Source organism: Pithys albifrons, chromosome 3 (genome assembly GCF_047495875.1).
Source record: "Pithys albifrons albifrons isolate INPA30051 chromosome 3, PitAlb_v1, whole genome shotgun sequence".
In the NCBI taxonomy this organism is placed as follows: Eukaryota; Metazoa; Chordata; class Aves; order Passeriformes; family Thamnophilidae; genus Pithys; species Pithys albifrons.
In genome coordinates, this window is record NC_092460.1 from 98,758,421 (window position 1) to 98,771,149 (window position 12,729).

A 12,729-nucleotide genomic window follows, 5' to 3' on the forward strand; every position below is an offset into this window, starting at 1 on the left:
AGCCAAGGCAGAAAAGGCAACCTCAGGTCTTCCAAAATTTGGGCTAGTTAAGCCATATCAAAAAAAGAACTCTTCCCACCCTCGTATCTTCTACCTAAATTGTTGCCATTCCAACCACCATAAATGATTAATGTTTATTAACTTGCTTTTCTATTTATGGTGTTTGACTTGCTCAGTTTCTGAGCAGCTCAGCTGCACCCAAGAATTATGAAGAGTCAAAGAAAGGACAGGGGAAACATGGCAGCAGAAAGAGGTGATTGCATGTTTAAGAGAAACAAAGGCTTTGCTGATTGTGTTGGCCTGTGTACATGTTCTTCACAGCTGGCTGAAGGTGGAAACCCATTCCTTGCCTTTGGCAAACCCACCTTGGATAAACAAATAAACACAAAAATCACTGCTGGCAGGTGCCTCTTCTGTCTCGACTCATCCTGCTCAGCAGGTTGGTTCAACAACATGGAGATTTTGGTGGCAAAGCTACTTCTGAGTCCCTTTTCCCACCCTAAAGCCTCATCCTCAGCTGTGAATGGGATCCAGCTCTCCAGATGGGAAATAGACCCAGGCTGGGGAAAGAAAGGAATTTTTTTAATTCTTTATTAATTTTTTTTGAAAGGGAGCTTTGTTTCACAAGCACAGATCCATACCCAGGGAACTGCTGTTGGCACAGAAGGGACACCATCCCACATTCCTGGGAGTGGAGAGACTCTATCAGGCTGCCCAGGCCCAAATCACAGCCTCAGCTACATCCTACTGTTTCTGTTAGAAATCCCTTGGTAATAAAGAAGATTTCTAGGAAAATCAGTAAGCAGGAGGGAAAAACCAAGTCAAATCCTCAAATTTCTGTACCAGCGTGTCAGAATTTCTTATTAGCATCAAGGTGGGATGCTTGCCTGAGTCATATCTGGGATGAAAGCAGAAATTTCCCCCAAATAAATTTATACTGATGACCAAGAAGCCTTTATTTTTCACTTGTGCAGGGTAACCTGGCAGTGCCCTTTTTTGGGGCAGAAAAATTCCATGTGCCAAGCACCAAAATCAGCAGCTCTACCAGTTGCTTAGTCCCCACCTTCAGGCCCATGAGCAAGACCCAGTGCAACCCACCCTCTTGCTTATCCTCCAGCAGAAGCAGCCGGACTGTTTTGGCTCTGGAGAGAGTGAAATTGGGAAGTCAATCCTTCCTTGGGGTGTCACATCCCTCTTTGGGGTGTCACAGCTCTCCTTGGTTCTTGTGACCGCATCTGCAGCAGGAGACAAGATACCCAATTTTTGTCCCAGTACCATTGGGAGAAAAACATCTCCCATGGCAGTGGGTTATCCCTGTTGTTTACCATGCTCAGCTGTTCTCCAGGCTTCCTGGAAATAGCTGGAAAGCCGAGGCTCCTCGGCACTGCCTGTAGCTGTTCATGCTCCTTTCGCATGTCTTGGAGGAGGTGCAGCTGCTGGGGAGAGCCGTGGCTCTGCTGGGTGACAGCCAGGGCAGGAAAGCAGAGCCAAGCAGCATTTCCTCCCTGTGTGCATGTGAACGGGGCATGGACAGCCCGTGTGGCTTCCCAGAGCTGGCACGTGCTCCGGCAGCCCGGCCTCCCCGTCCCTGTCCTGCATGCCAGCAGCCTGGGCACGGCCAATAAATGATAAACGGGTAAACAAGTTCACCTCCCTGCCCTGGAAAAGGATCTCTCTGCATCAGGTTGGATAAACAAACCCCAGAGGCTGCCACGGTGTCAGGGAGAAGAATAAATCAGCTTGGCTGAAGGGATGCAGCTGATTTAACACCAGCCCTGCCATGTCTCTGCACAAAGGGAGCACAAAGCAGGGCTTGGTCTGTACACCAGCACCTCTTTTACCCCCTGACTTCATCATCACTCCTTTCCCAGCCCTGAAACAGCCTCATTTCCCCCCAAACCATTTCACATTTGTTTGTTTCACATCTGTCCTCAAATAACCTTTTCCAGGGCTGAGCAAAGCTTTCCTTGATTTCCAGTCCAAATCAACATCTCTCCAGGTAGGGTTTTAACACCCTGTTCCTGCCTCCATGGGTTGATTTGGAAGCTCCACGTTGCACTAGAACGAGGTCCAGACCAGTAACACACACCAAAACATACCTACATGGAACACACACCTCAGGATGCTCCGGCACAGCCAGGTTTGGTGCAGAGAGAGCTGGATCTGTGGATAAGAGCAGCTAAAGAAAGCCACAGTCACCTTGGCCTCCAGCCCATCTCTGCATCCTCCTGTGCCTCAGTTTCCCCTGCTTTGAGGGATAAAGCTGGAAATCATCCAACAAGGAGTGGGGAGATGGAGAATAAAAATAAAAAAGTTTCAGCAGCCAACTCAAAACAAACAGCATGGTCCCTGGAGAAAACTATGATGATGATGCTAATTATAATGAAAAAACAAAAGCACAATTGCAGGGTGTTTCAGCAGGATGGTGGTATAGCCAATGCAGGAGGTTGGGGTTTTCTGGCCTGGATGATGCTGGTTCCTCAGCACCAAAGAAGGTTACATCTCATTCCAGGCCCTTTGCTTTTGGGAAGAGGTTTAATCTGGGATAGGGCATGCTGGGTAATACCAAGGAGATGTTTTCAGAATGGGATATATAGGAGAGCATGAAATAAGAGTGATTTTGTGCTCCAGGAAGGAGAAAACTGGGAAACAGCTTTCAGCCTGGGAAAGGATGATACCAAGAAAATAATATCTGCTTCTAATAGTGAGGAATATTTATGGTACAGATAGGAAATGTTGCCCAGATATTAGGGGAAACCTGGTACCTCTTGCCAGAACAAGGAATTCCCCAGGAAAAAACTTCAGGGAAATCTGAAGTTGCTTGTGTGGGTTTGATTTTAATTCCCAACCAGGGCCTGTCTCCCATCTTCTTTTTTTTGTTTCCAGCCTTAAAATCTGGCTCTGCAGGAGCCAAAAAAGCAGGTGCCCTGCAGAGACGTGTGTGCCTGCGTGTGCGTGTGTGCACGCACGCACCAGGAAAACAGGGATCACACCTTGCTGGCTGCTGGTTTGGAAATCCTCCCACATCCCTCCATGAAAAACCCATGGCCATCTGATCTAAAGCCTTTGGAGTCATTTTATGCCGAGATTAATTTCTCCATCGTGGAGGGTGTGTTTGGGAAGGGTTTGGCAGCTGCTCTGCCAGCATAGGCTCGTGGTGGCAAAGGGATGATCAGGTGCCAGGTGGAAAAGTGGCCTGGGGGGTGTTGGTGGTGTAATCCCAGGACTGAGGTGAAGCCCAAACCCACTCTGAGTATCTTTCCTATATGACAAGTTCACTGAGCCTGATTTTCAGCTGCTGGCTGGATAAAAAGCACCAGGGTCAAGCCAATGCCTGTTCACTGTGTAAATACAGCAATGGAGAATCCTTCTCCATCCCTGCAGGAAGGAGGCAGGACACCAAAAGGTTTTTCCAGCATTCTGAGTTACTTGGTGGGATGTTGGCCCTGGCAGGGCAGGTTGTAGGCATGTCTGCCTGCCGCTGGGTTAGGAGACGAGGAGATGCTATCTGTGACTGCATCTCTACATGGTTTAATTCCCAGACTAAGGAAGTCTGAGATGTGGGAACAACATATATCTTCCCACCAGATGGTTTCTGTGGAGTGACTGGAGTGCAGAGCGGGTCCCAAAACTCCCACTGGACCTCAGGGGAGCTGCACACCCCTTGTGAGCCTCCTTCAACAGTTTCTAGAGGAGTGGTAGTTCTACCTGCAGCTGGTGGCAGCAAATGTTATCCCATCTTCCCACCACGGCCTGGCATATCCTCCCCTGCACCAGCACCACGAGATGTGTGGGCTCTGCTGCTTGGTTCTGCACAACCCCATCAGCACCAACAGGAGCACAATCACTGAGCAATAGTGAATCTTTAAATCTGCTAACAAGTCTCCATGAGTGGTCATAAAAGCTAAAGAAAGTGTAATGGCCAAGAGGCAGTGGGGAGGCTGTGCTCCCCAAGTGGTTTCTTGGAGCTGCAGGAAGCAAGAAGGTGCTGGGAGGAGTGTGAGAGGGGGACAGGCACCTGCTCCTTTGGGTTGTTTAGTCTTGTTTGTCTCAAGGGGTCGGTGGAGGTGAAAGGGGATGAAAAAAACCAAGAGCCAGGAGGAAAATACCATGTCAAGAAACACTGGCCAGGGGGCAAAGCAGGACACAAGGGGATTTCCAGCCTTCCAGGAAAGGTATTCAGAGAAAACAAGGTGATAGTTTGACTCAGGCACCAGCGGGTGAGTCAGGAGAGCTGGGGCCAGTTCTGCCACACGTTTCCTCCCTGCCCTTTTGAGCAGACACCCACGCTGGCACCACCACTGGGACAGTCCCCACGGGGAGCTGCAGCAGGCAGGACCCCTTCAAGCAGCTCCTGACTCCCCACTTCGTGTGTTTTGCCCACCAGTGCTCATAAATCCTCCCTGGTGTTTCTGACGGGAAATGCTGGATGAAAAATTCTTCAGTGTTGCCAGAAAAACATGACAACGAGGAGTGACGCGACTGGCAAACGCAGCAGCATGTGGGTTTGCAGGGCACTGCCAGCAAGCCAGAAAGCATCCAAAAAGTGACAAAATTGTCCCTCTTAATACCAAAAAAAGCTGTAGAAAGGCAATTCTCCACCCTTAGCTGTAACCACTCTGCAGAAGCAGAGTTTCCCATCAGAGGGTGTTATAATCTGACTCACTGCGGGAGTTATGATAGCAAGGAAGAGTTTGGTAGAGAAGGGGACAGGCAGCAGGAATAACAACACCAGGATATGCCACAGTCCTGCCCTTTCCCTTCATGCTCACAGACAAAAGGCACCTCTGCTCCTGCTAACAAGAGCCTCCTTGATATCAGCAAGCAGAAGTGAGACCAGGAGATGTCGTAACTTCTGTTAACAGAAAGTAAAAAGGCTTAATAAAGAGCAGCATTGTTACAGTGACCAGGCTGTCCTTCCACTCCTCCCACCACGTGTCTGGAAGTCATAGTGCTTGGTGGCAGAAATCACCTCCAGAATGTCATCCCCACCAGGCCATTTATCCTGCCAAAACAATCCCCATTATCAGTTTCCCTGCTGTATAATACCTTCTGCCACCTTTGAATATGAGCTGCTTGCAGGAGAGCAGAGAACGGTTTGGGTTGGAAGAGACCTTAAAGATCACCTACTTCCTACCCCCTGCCATGGGCAGGGACACCTTCCACTGCCAGGTTGCTCCAAGCCCCATTCAAGCTGGCCCTGAACACTTCCAGGGATGGAGCAGCCACAGCTGCTCTTTCATGAGAATTTTTTATGCTGAATGAAGTACTTATGGAGGTAGGTGTGATGTGGGGAGAAAGGAAAATTAGGGATGGTTTTCAAACCTCCTGCCCCTCTCTGTGGTGTGTGTTGTCTGTTCCTCCAACCACTCACTAACCTTGAGGCTGTGCCCATCTCAGCTGCATGTTGCCACCTGGGAGACAAGTGTCCAGCTCTCCTTGCAGGCAATGGCTGTGGAGAGGTTGTCACTGGGGTCACTGAGCCCATCTATCATCAAAGCTCCCTCCTCTGGGATCTGCTCATACATTGCCTCCTGGTGAAACTGGCTCACTGTGTACACCTCACTCCAGAGGGCTAAGGAAGGTGAGAGCCATTTCACCCCATGTGACATACATGAGGACACCCACTAGACTGTTCTCAGTCTGGGAAGAGATGTTTAACTCAACTCGTCGCTGGTGTGCAGCAACCACAGGGCACCACTTCCTTTCCACTGCCAGCCCAGCAGAGGAAGGACAGAGCTCAGGTTTCAGCCACAGACCCCTCAGCATCTCCCTGACACCCTCTGCTTGTGCTTTTTCCAACGTGCCTCCTTCTTATGTTTCTGCAAGCTGTAGCTGCTCCTCCAGATCCTGCACAGGACCCCAACCCTGGTCCACCATGCCCAAGGCTCTTCTAAACTCCACCTTGTTTTGAGTTCTTGTTTACTCTGCAAAGACAGCGTGCTCAGCACAGTTGGCTGCAGCTGTTCAAGCTGACTCTGCCTGTGGTTGTACCAGTGCTGCACAACCACAGCCACTGTCCTGTTGGCAAACCCACTTTGCAGAAACACAGTGTTCACCATCACCAAACTACAACCCTCATCCATCCAGGCCCACCTCTGCCACCAGCATGGTCCTCGTTGACGGTCCCAGAGAAGACCATCAGCAGCCAAAATCAAGAATCACTGCAGAATTTGCCCCCTCATCGAGCAGGGCACTGAGTCCTGTCCAATTCAAGCCATGCAACACCACACTGTATCCTTTGCTCAAAAAATTCCAGCAGGGACATGCCCTGATGACCAGTGATCCAAACAGTGCCCAGTGAGCTCCCCATCTAATAGCTTGAAGTCAACATGCACTTTGACATATATCCACAAATAATACACTCACAGTGTCACACTTTTTGTTTCCTCTGGGAAGCACTTGCACCATGCACCTGTCATGCCCTTGGCAGCTTGATAATGGCTCTACCCAAACCCTGGGGAGTCAGAGCTGGGTTGGGGCAACCTCTGGTATCAGTCCAGGCTGGGGGATGACGGGACTTAGGGCAGCCCTGCTGAGAAGGATTTCAGGGTGCTGGAAGATGAGAGACTGGGCATGACCTGGCCATGTGCTCTGGCAGCCCAGAAACCACCCGTGTCCTGGGCTCATCCCACAGTGTGGGCAGCAGGAGAGAGGGAGATTCTGCCCCTCCACTCCACTCTCATGAGCCTCACCTGGAGCACTGTATCCAATTCTAGGGCCCTCAACATAAGAAGGATGTGGACCTCTCAGAGCAAGTCCAGAGGAGGCCACAAGGATTCTCAGAGGGCTGATCCACCTCTGCTATAAAGGCAGGCTGAGAAATCTGGGGTTGTTCAGCCTGGAGAAGAGAAGGATCCTGGTAGACCTTACAGCCCCTTCCAGTGCCTAAAGGGAACCTTTAAGAAAGATGGGGACAGACTTTTTATCAGGGTCTTTTGCAGAAGGACAAGGGGTGATGGTTCCAAAGTGAAGGAGAGTCGATTTAGATTAGATACAAGAAAGAAATCTTTTACAATGCGGGTGATGAGGCACTGGCACAGGTTGCCCAGAGAGGTGGTGGATGCCCCATTCCTGGAAGTGTTCAAGGCCAGGTTGGAGTGAAATTTGAGCAACCTGATCAAGTACAAGATGTTCTTGCCCTGGCAGGGAGTTTGGAACTAGGTGATCTTTTGTGTCCTTCCCAACCCACACTGTTCTGTACTTCTATGATCATGCATTCAATTTCTGCTCACTGCCTTTCAGTCTTATCTCCAGCTCCTTCCCAGCCAGCAAGGAAACCAGGGTTTCATTTGTCCTTTGACAGATGACAAATGTCCTGCTCGCTGGCAGTGCCCTGGCAGCTTATCACCTGCATGCTCCCAGGCTTCCTCGCACCAGCTGCAGTAATTAATGCATATTTTTCAGGAAGGGCACTTTAGGTGAAAGCTCCCAACACCTTCTGCCAGCAGAGCTGCAGCCCCAGATGGGCCTTTGCCAAGGTAAGAGCACTGTTTGGGGATCAGGACTTCCTCCAGTGCTCCCAGCTGATGCAGCGATACTGGAAGAAATTAATTCCTGTTCTAAGTTCATTCTTTCTGCTGTCCTCGAGTATCTCTGCTAGAAATACTTTTCTTTAATACCTAAATGGCAACTGTTGTACAGACATGAAGTGCAGATCCTGGGGCAGTGCCACAGTCCATGATGCCTGAGCAGAAAGGAGGCAACAGCACCAAGGCAACAAGGATTTCCCACAGACTTGTCAGGGAGACCTGGGAAAGTGATGTCAAAGCTGCAAGTGGTGAGAACCCGGCAGAGATAGGGGTGGAGTTTGTATTTTACTCTGTAAGATACTCCATTTCCACAAGACAGGGGTGTGCAAAGACAGCTTTTAGAGCCTCCAAAATGCTCATCTCAAAGTCTCCCTGTGCCTCAAACTACTTGAGGCTTGCAGAGCCGCAGCCCTTAGGCAGAGCCTCCTCTTTGCACCCAGGATCTGGGTAGCAGTGAGCAAGCCCTGGGGTGAGATGCTGTTCCCCAAAGCCTTCTGAAGGAAAGGTTCAGCCTCCTTGCCAAGCTGGTTGGAGTCCTGTTTTCCTCTGGTAGGATTAGGCACACAGCCTGACTCCAACCCAGCCGAGGCCACCACCTTCAACAAGGATTTTTGTGCACCAAGTTGAACTACCAAGAAACTCCCTTCATGCCCAACTCTCCTACAAAGAAAGGACACGCACAGCCTGCTCTGTGCAGCTTTTGAAGGGCAGCTAGAAGTCTGTGCTGTTCATAACCCGTAACTGATGGCTTACAGATGTTTCCATGGGAAGCCCAGGCAGCCCAGCAGCAGCCCTTGAGCACTTCTCTAGGGAGGGCTGGTGACATGGAGTTAAACCAGCCCAATGGGATGCTCTGGGCTGGGGTCACAGGCTGCAGCCATATCACAGCCAGCCTCCACAAGCATTGCCAGGGCCCAAATCACACAGGGCTATTCCAGGCTAAGTGAGTCTTACAGTCTCAGTCTTTGAGAAACAGGGTCCTTGGAGGGTGTCCAACATGAGCTGTGTGTGAACATAGAATTATTTAGGTTGGAAAAGCCCTCTGCGATCATCCAGTCCAACCATGAACCCAGCACTCACAAGCTAACCATAAAACCATGTCCCTTTGTGCCACATCTACAAATCTTTTAAATCCCTCCAGGGATGGTGACTCCACCACTGGCTCAGGCAACCTGTTCCAGGGCTTGACAACCTTTGTGGTGAAGAAATTTTCCCTAAAATACATCAGCAATGGACAAACCACATCCACACTGGCCTCTGCCACCTTGCACTTTCTGGATCTGCAAGTTAATGCACGGAGCTGCCGGCAGCTGCTCTGGCATTTCAAGGTTGACCTCTAGAGGAAGTTTGCAGACAAGCTACGGCTGTGAGGATGACACAACAGCTGCAGAACCGAATTGCCAAGGATTTGCAGGTTAGCTGTGCCCCAGGTGTCCAGCAGCAATGACAGGCACAGCACGGTCCCTCCCCAGTTCAGGACCGCATGGAAAAGCATCGATTACCACAAACCCACTGTGTGTCCCCAGCTGCTGGAGATCTGTCTGTCATTTCTAGCAATGGGATCCCTGCCGAGGCTGCAGCGGGGCCAAGGGAGCTGCCCTTCAACATGGGAAGCTCCCCCCACCTCTCCGTGCTCCCCACCAAGAGCTCAGCGCTTTTAAAGGCTGACTCTCTCTGCTTTCCTCCCACCGCCCACCCTCCAGCATCTCTTCTTCTGCTCTAAATTAGTCCGTTTGTCACCTAAAATTAGAACAAGACCTGCAGTCTGCTGCGCTGTCAAGATGGGAGGGTGTGAACCACATCACACTTCGCTGAGCCTTAAAAGGCAGCAGAAATCTCCGCGCCCGAGATTCAGGTTCTGTGAACATCACTGCGGGCAAACTGCCGCACACCCAAAACATCCTCCCTGGAGAGGGCAGAGGTGAGAAAACCAAATCCAGCGCTCTACCCGCAATTTTCATTCCCTCCCTGCTGCTCTTTGATGTCGTGCCAGCCTCAGGGTGTGACATCTCTGCAGTAGTCCCCTCTGCCTCTGCCCCGCCAGCCCCAGCACGGCACTGGCTGTCCAGTGGTCCAGGGACACTGATCCACTTCGGCGCAGCACCCGTGTAGGATCTGAACAGCACTTCCTCCCTGTGTCCTTGTCTATCCCAGCTTAACCGTGCTTCCCTGGTTTTTCTGTCTCCTAAAGAAGACTTTTCCTCCTCCGTTTCTCCTCCCGATAGAGCTACTAGGACAAGGGACCACCACAGGCATCCTGCTCTGTGCCCCACCATGCCCGCACATCCCTCCGGCATGAGGAGGAGATGACATTAGGTCTCTGCTTCACAGCAGCCCGAAAGGATGTAAAACTCGTCCATAGCCCCGTGGGGCAGCACGGCAACACCCACCAGGGGGTTAGGTCTCATAATTGGGTGCTTTTTGCCCACAGTGCCAAGTCAGGGGATGGCGAGGGGGAGGTTTCAGCCGGCTGCTGGGAGGGAGTTTTGGGGAAGAGATGGTTTGGGGTGCAGTTCGGAGAGCACCACGGTGTGAAAAAGGTGAAGTATCCTTCTTAAAGGCCATTTACCTCCACAGTCTCTCCTCGCACGCTCCCAGCCCCTCCGCTGAGCATCTCCCAAGGACACAAATGCAGGCAGCTTGACAGTCCTCAGCCTGCATCTCCTCAACCAGCACTCAGCAGCAGCCCCTACCCAAAAAACGTCCTCCGTCCTTCTGTCCTCAGCTCTTGTACCACCTAGAGCTCCTTGCACCAGCCAGTTTATCCCCACAAGACGAAAAACCCCACAGCTCAGGGAAGGCAGAGGGGGGACAGTTGCCCTTTGCAGGCTGCACAGAAATACTCCCCGACACAGAGCACCGTGGCGTGTTCCCCATCCTCGCCCAAAGCCAGCGGTGCGGCAGAGCCGCGCACAGCCCGGTGTTCCATCTCCCATCGCTGCCCGGAGGCATCGCCCGGTACAGGGATCCCCGACCCAGCCCTGGACCCCCCAGGTCCTCCCACCGCTCCCGGAAAGCATCCCGAGATGCTGCCCACCCATCCAGCCCCTACCTTTGCGGAACGGCATGGGGCGGGGGGAGGCAGGGCTGCGCTCGGACGCCTGGGTGCCGCGGACGCCTTCTCTTAGATATATGTAAAAATATATATATTTCTTCTGCACTTTTATTTTCTTCCTCCTCCTTCTTCTCTTAGAAGGAAACGGACATATTTGGGCAAAGCCAGGCAGAAACTCGCGTCACTCGGAGGGTGGCACTGCAGAAAGGAGGAAGTTCTTGCAGTTTCAGAGCTTTTAACCTTTTGCTTCCTGGAGGTAGCAGGGCTGGGAGAGAGGTAATAGGGACAGGACAAGGAGCTGCTGGCCTTAGATAGGGATGGAAGGCGCTGGGATTGGGTTTTTGGGTTGGTATGTGGTGGATTTTTCCTTGATAGGACCAATACAGAACTGAATGTAATGGATGATGGGATTCTAGGCTCCTGCATCACTTCTGTCAATTCCTGAGCTCAGATCACTGATCCCATCTTCTTTGTGGTAGCACTGGAACAAACTGGGAAAACTCAACTGCTTCCAGAACAAGGAGGCCAGAAACTCAGATCCCCCTGTTTAGAATCTCCTGTCTGCCCGTGTGCAGGGTGGATCTCTCAAGGCAGTTGGAAGTTCAGATCATGCTATGCTAACCCTCATGCTGAGGATGTGCAAATCCCCCTCTCCTGGGATAATAGGGCTGGGATGAGCTGTGAGCTGAGCCTTGAGTTTTGGAGCACCAAGGTATTATCACCTGGAACAGTTGTTTATTTTTACTGTAGTTCCTTTACTGCCCTCCCTGGAGGTAGAAAGAGGCATTGGGTTGGAGCTGGTTCAAGAGAAACTCTTTGAACTATGCCTGACTGGACCCAAGCCTTTCATCTTGGTGGTTTAACAGTGATACCAGGAACTCTGTGCTGTGTCTTTGCTCTCTGCAAGACTGTTTTTCCCTCCTGAAGTCACTAAGACTTCCTTCAAACCATCCCTGTGATGTTCTAAAGTCTCTCTGCCCATCTTCTGCAGGCTCCAGCCCCATCCAAACCACCACAGTGCTCAAGGTGAGCATTCTCCATTCTCTCCAGTGCAGTCAGCTGGATTTGGCTTAACTTCCCCCGGAGAAACCTGTTTAAACCAGTGAGTGAGAAGCACTCCAGAAGAATGCCCCCCAGGCTGTTATGAGAGCTATGACTCCAGCAGGGATGGCAGGAACATCAGCATCTTACATGGCACTGCTCTGCCCTGCCTGGGGAGTGATGTCTGCTGCACATGGAGATGTTTCTCAGCCCCAGCACCTTGAGAGGGAAAAAAGCATAGAAGATTTGGTGGTATGGGCTGGGCTTCCTTCCAGCAACTGGAACCTGTTACAGCATCTGGTTTCTTCCCTGCCCCAGAAAACATGGCTGGACAGGCTGGAGCTGCGCCTCTGCCCAGGCAAATTGAGCAGGCAACCGTTTTGTTGGGGAAAAATCATCCAAAAATGGAATGTTGCAGAACATTAAATGGCCACAGGCTGGGAAAATTTAAGGCAGGTGAGTTGGATGTCCATGTGCTGCTTGCACACAGCCCAGAAGGTAAAGCATAGTCTTTCTTCACTCCATGTGGCCCAATATCCAGGTAGAAGGGAAGGACACTCCAGCCATGCCCAACGTCAGAGTGGGAGCTCTGTTGATTCACCCTGACTCCAACCCAGTCCTCTGCTTTGGCAATTGAGTGATATTCCTTGGAGTGATGAGCTTTCAAATCTCCATAAAGCACAAACCCAGAATTTTACAGTTTTATTACCCAGGATAAATGTGGATTAGCAGTTCATCTCCAGAAGAGTATTTCCAGGACATGATTCCAGGGCTTGGCAAAAGAAATATAGTGCAAAATACTCAGAGTTAGACACAATAATGAACTTGAGTGTCTTGTCCATCAAAAGACATGTTTGGATGCTTATGTCCAAATTTTTTGTCCTTAACATCCTGCTCAGTGCCTGCACAGCCTGGAAGGGGTTTAACTCCTCAGGTGCTCTTCTTCCTCCAACACTGATCTTGCCTGGACACTGTCACTTCAGCTCCATAAACTTCTCAGAAGGAGCATCTCAGAGAATTGGAAGTGAAACCAGGTCCTTTAATAGAGGATGATCAGGTCCCCATTAAGGTGCTTCTGTCACTTGGTCCCTGCCCTGGGAT

The 12,729-nt window shown here is 50.9% G+C and overlaps 1 protein-coding gene across 2 annotated transcripts in view; it reads right to left on the bottom strand.

The window, feature by feature from the left end:
- Window positions 1-10,730, bottom strand: part of PFKFB3 (6-phosphofructo-2-kinase/fructose-2,6-biphosphatase 3) — a 43,794-nt gene extending 33,064 nt beyond the window's left edge. For both annotated transcript variants that reach the window (XM_071552866.1, XM_071552862.1), the window contains exon 1: window positions 10,585-10,730. In XM_071552866.1, coding sequence (XP_071408967.1) covers window positions 10,585-10,600 — 16 coding nt within the window. In that variant the 5' untranslated portion in view covers window positions 10,601-10,730. The remainder of the gene's footprint in view (window positions 1-10,584) is intronic.
- Window positions 10,731-12,729: the final 1,999 nt, after the last annotated feature.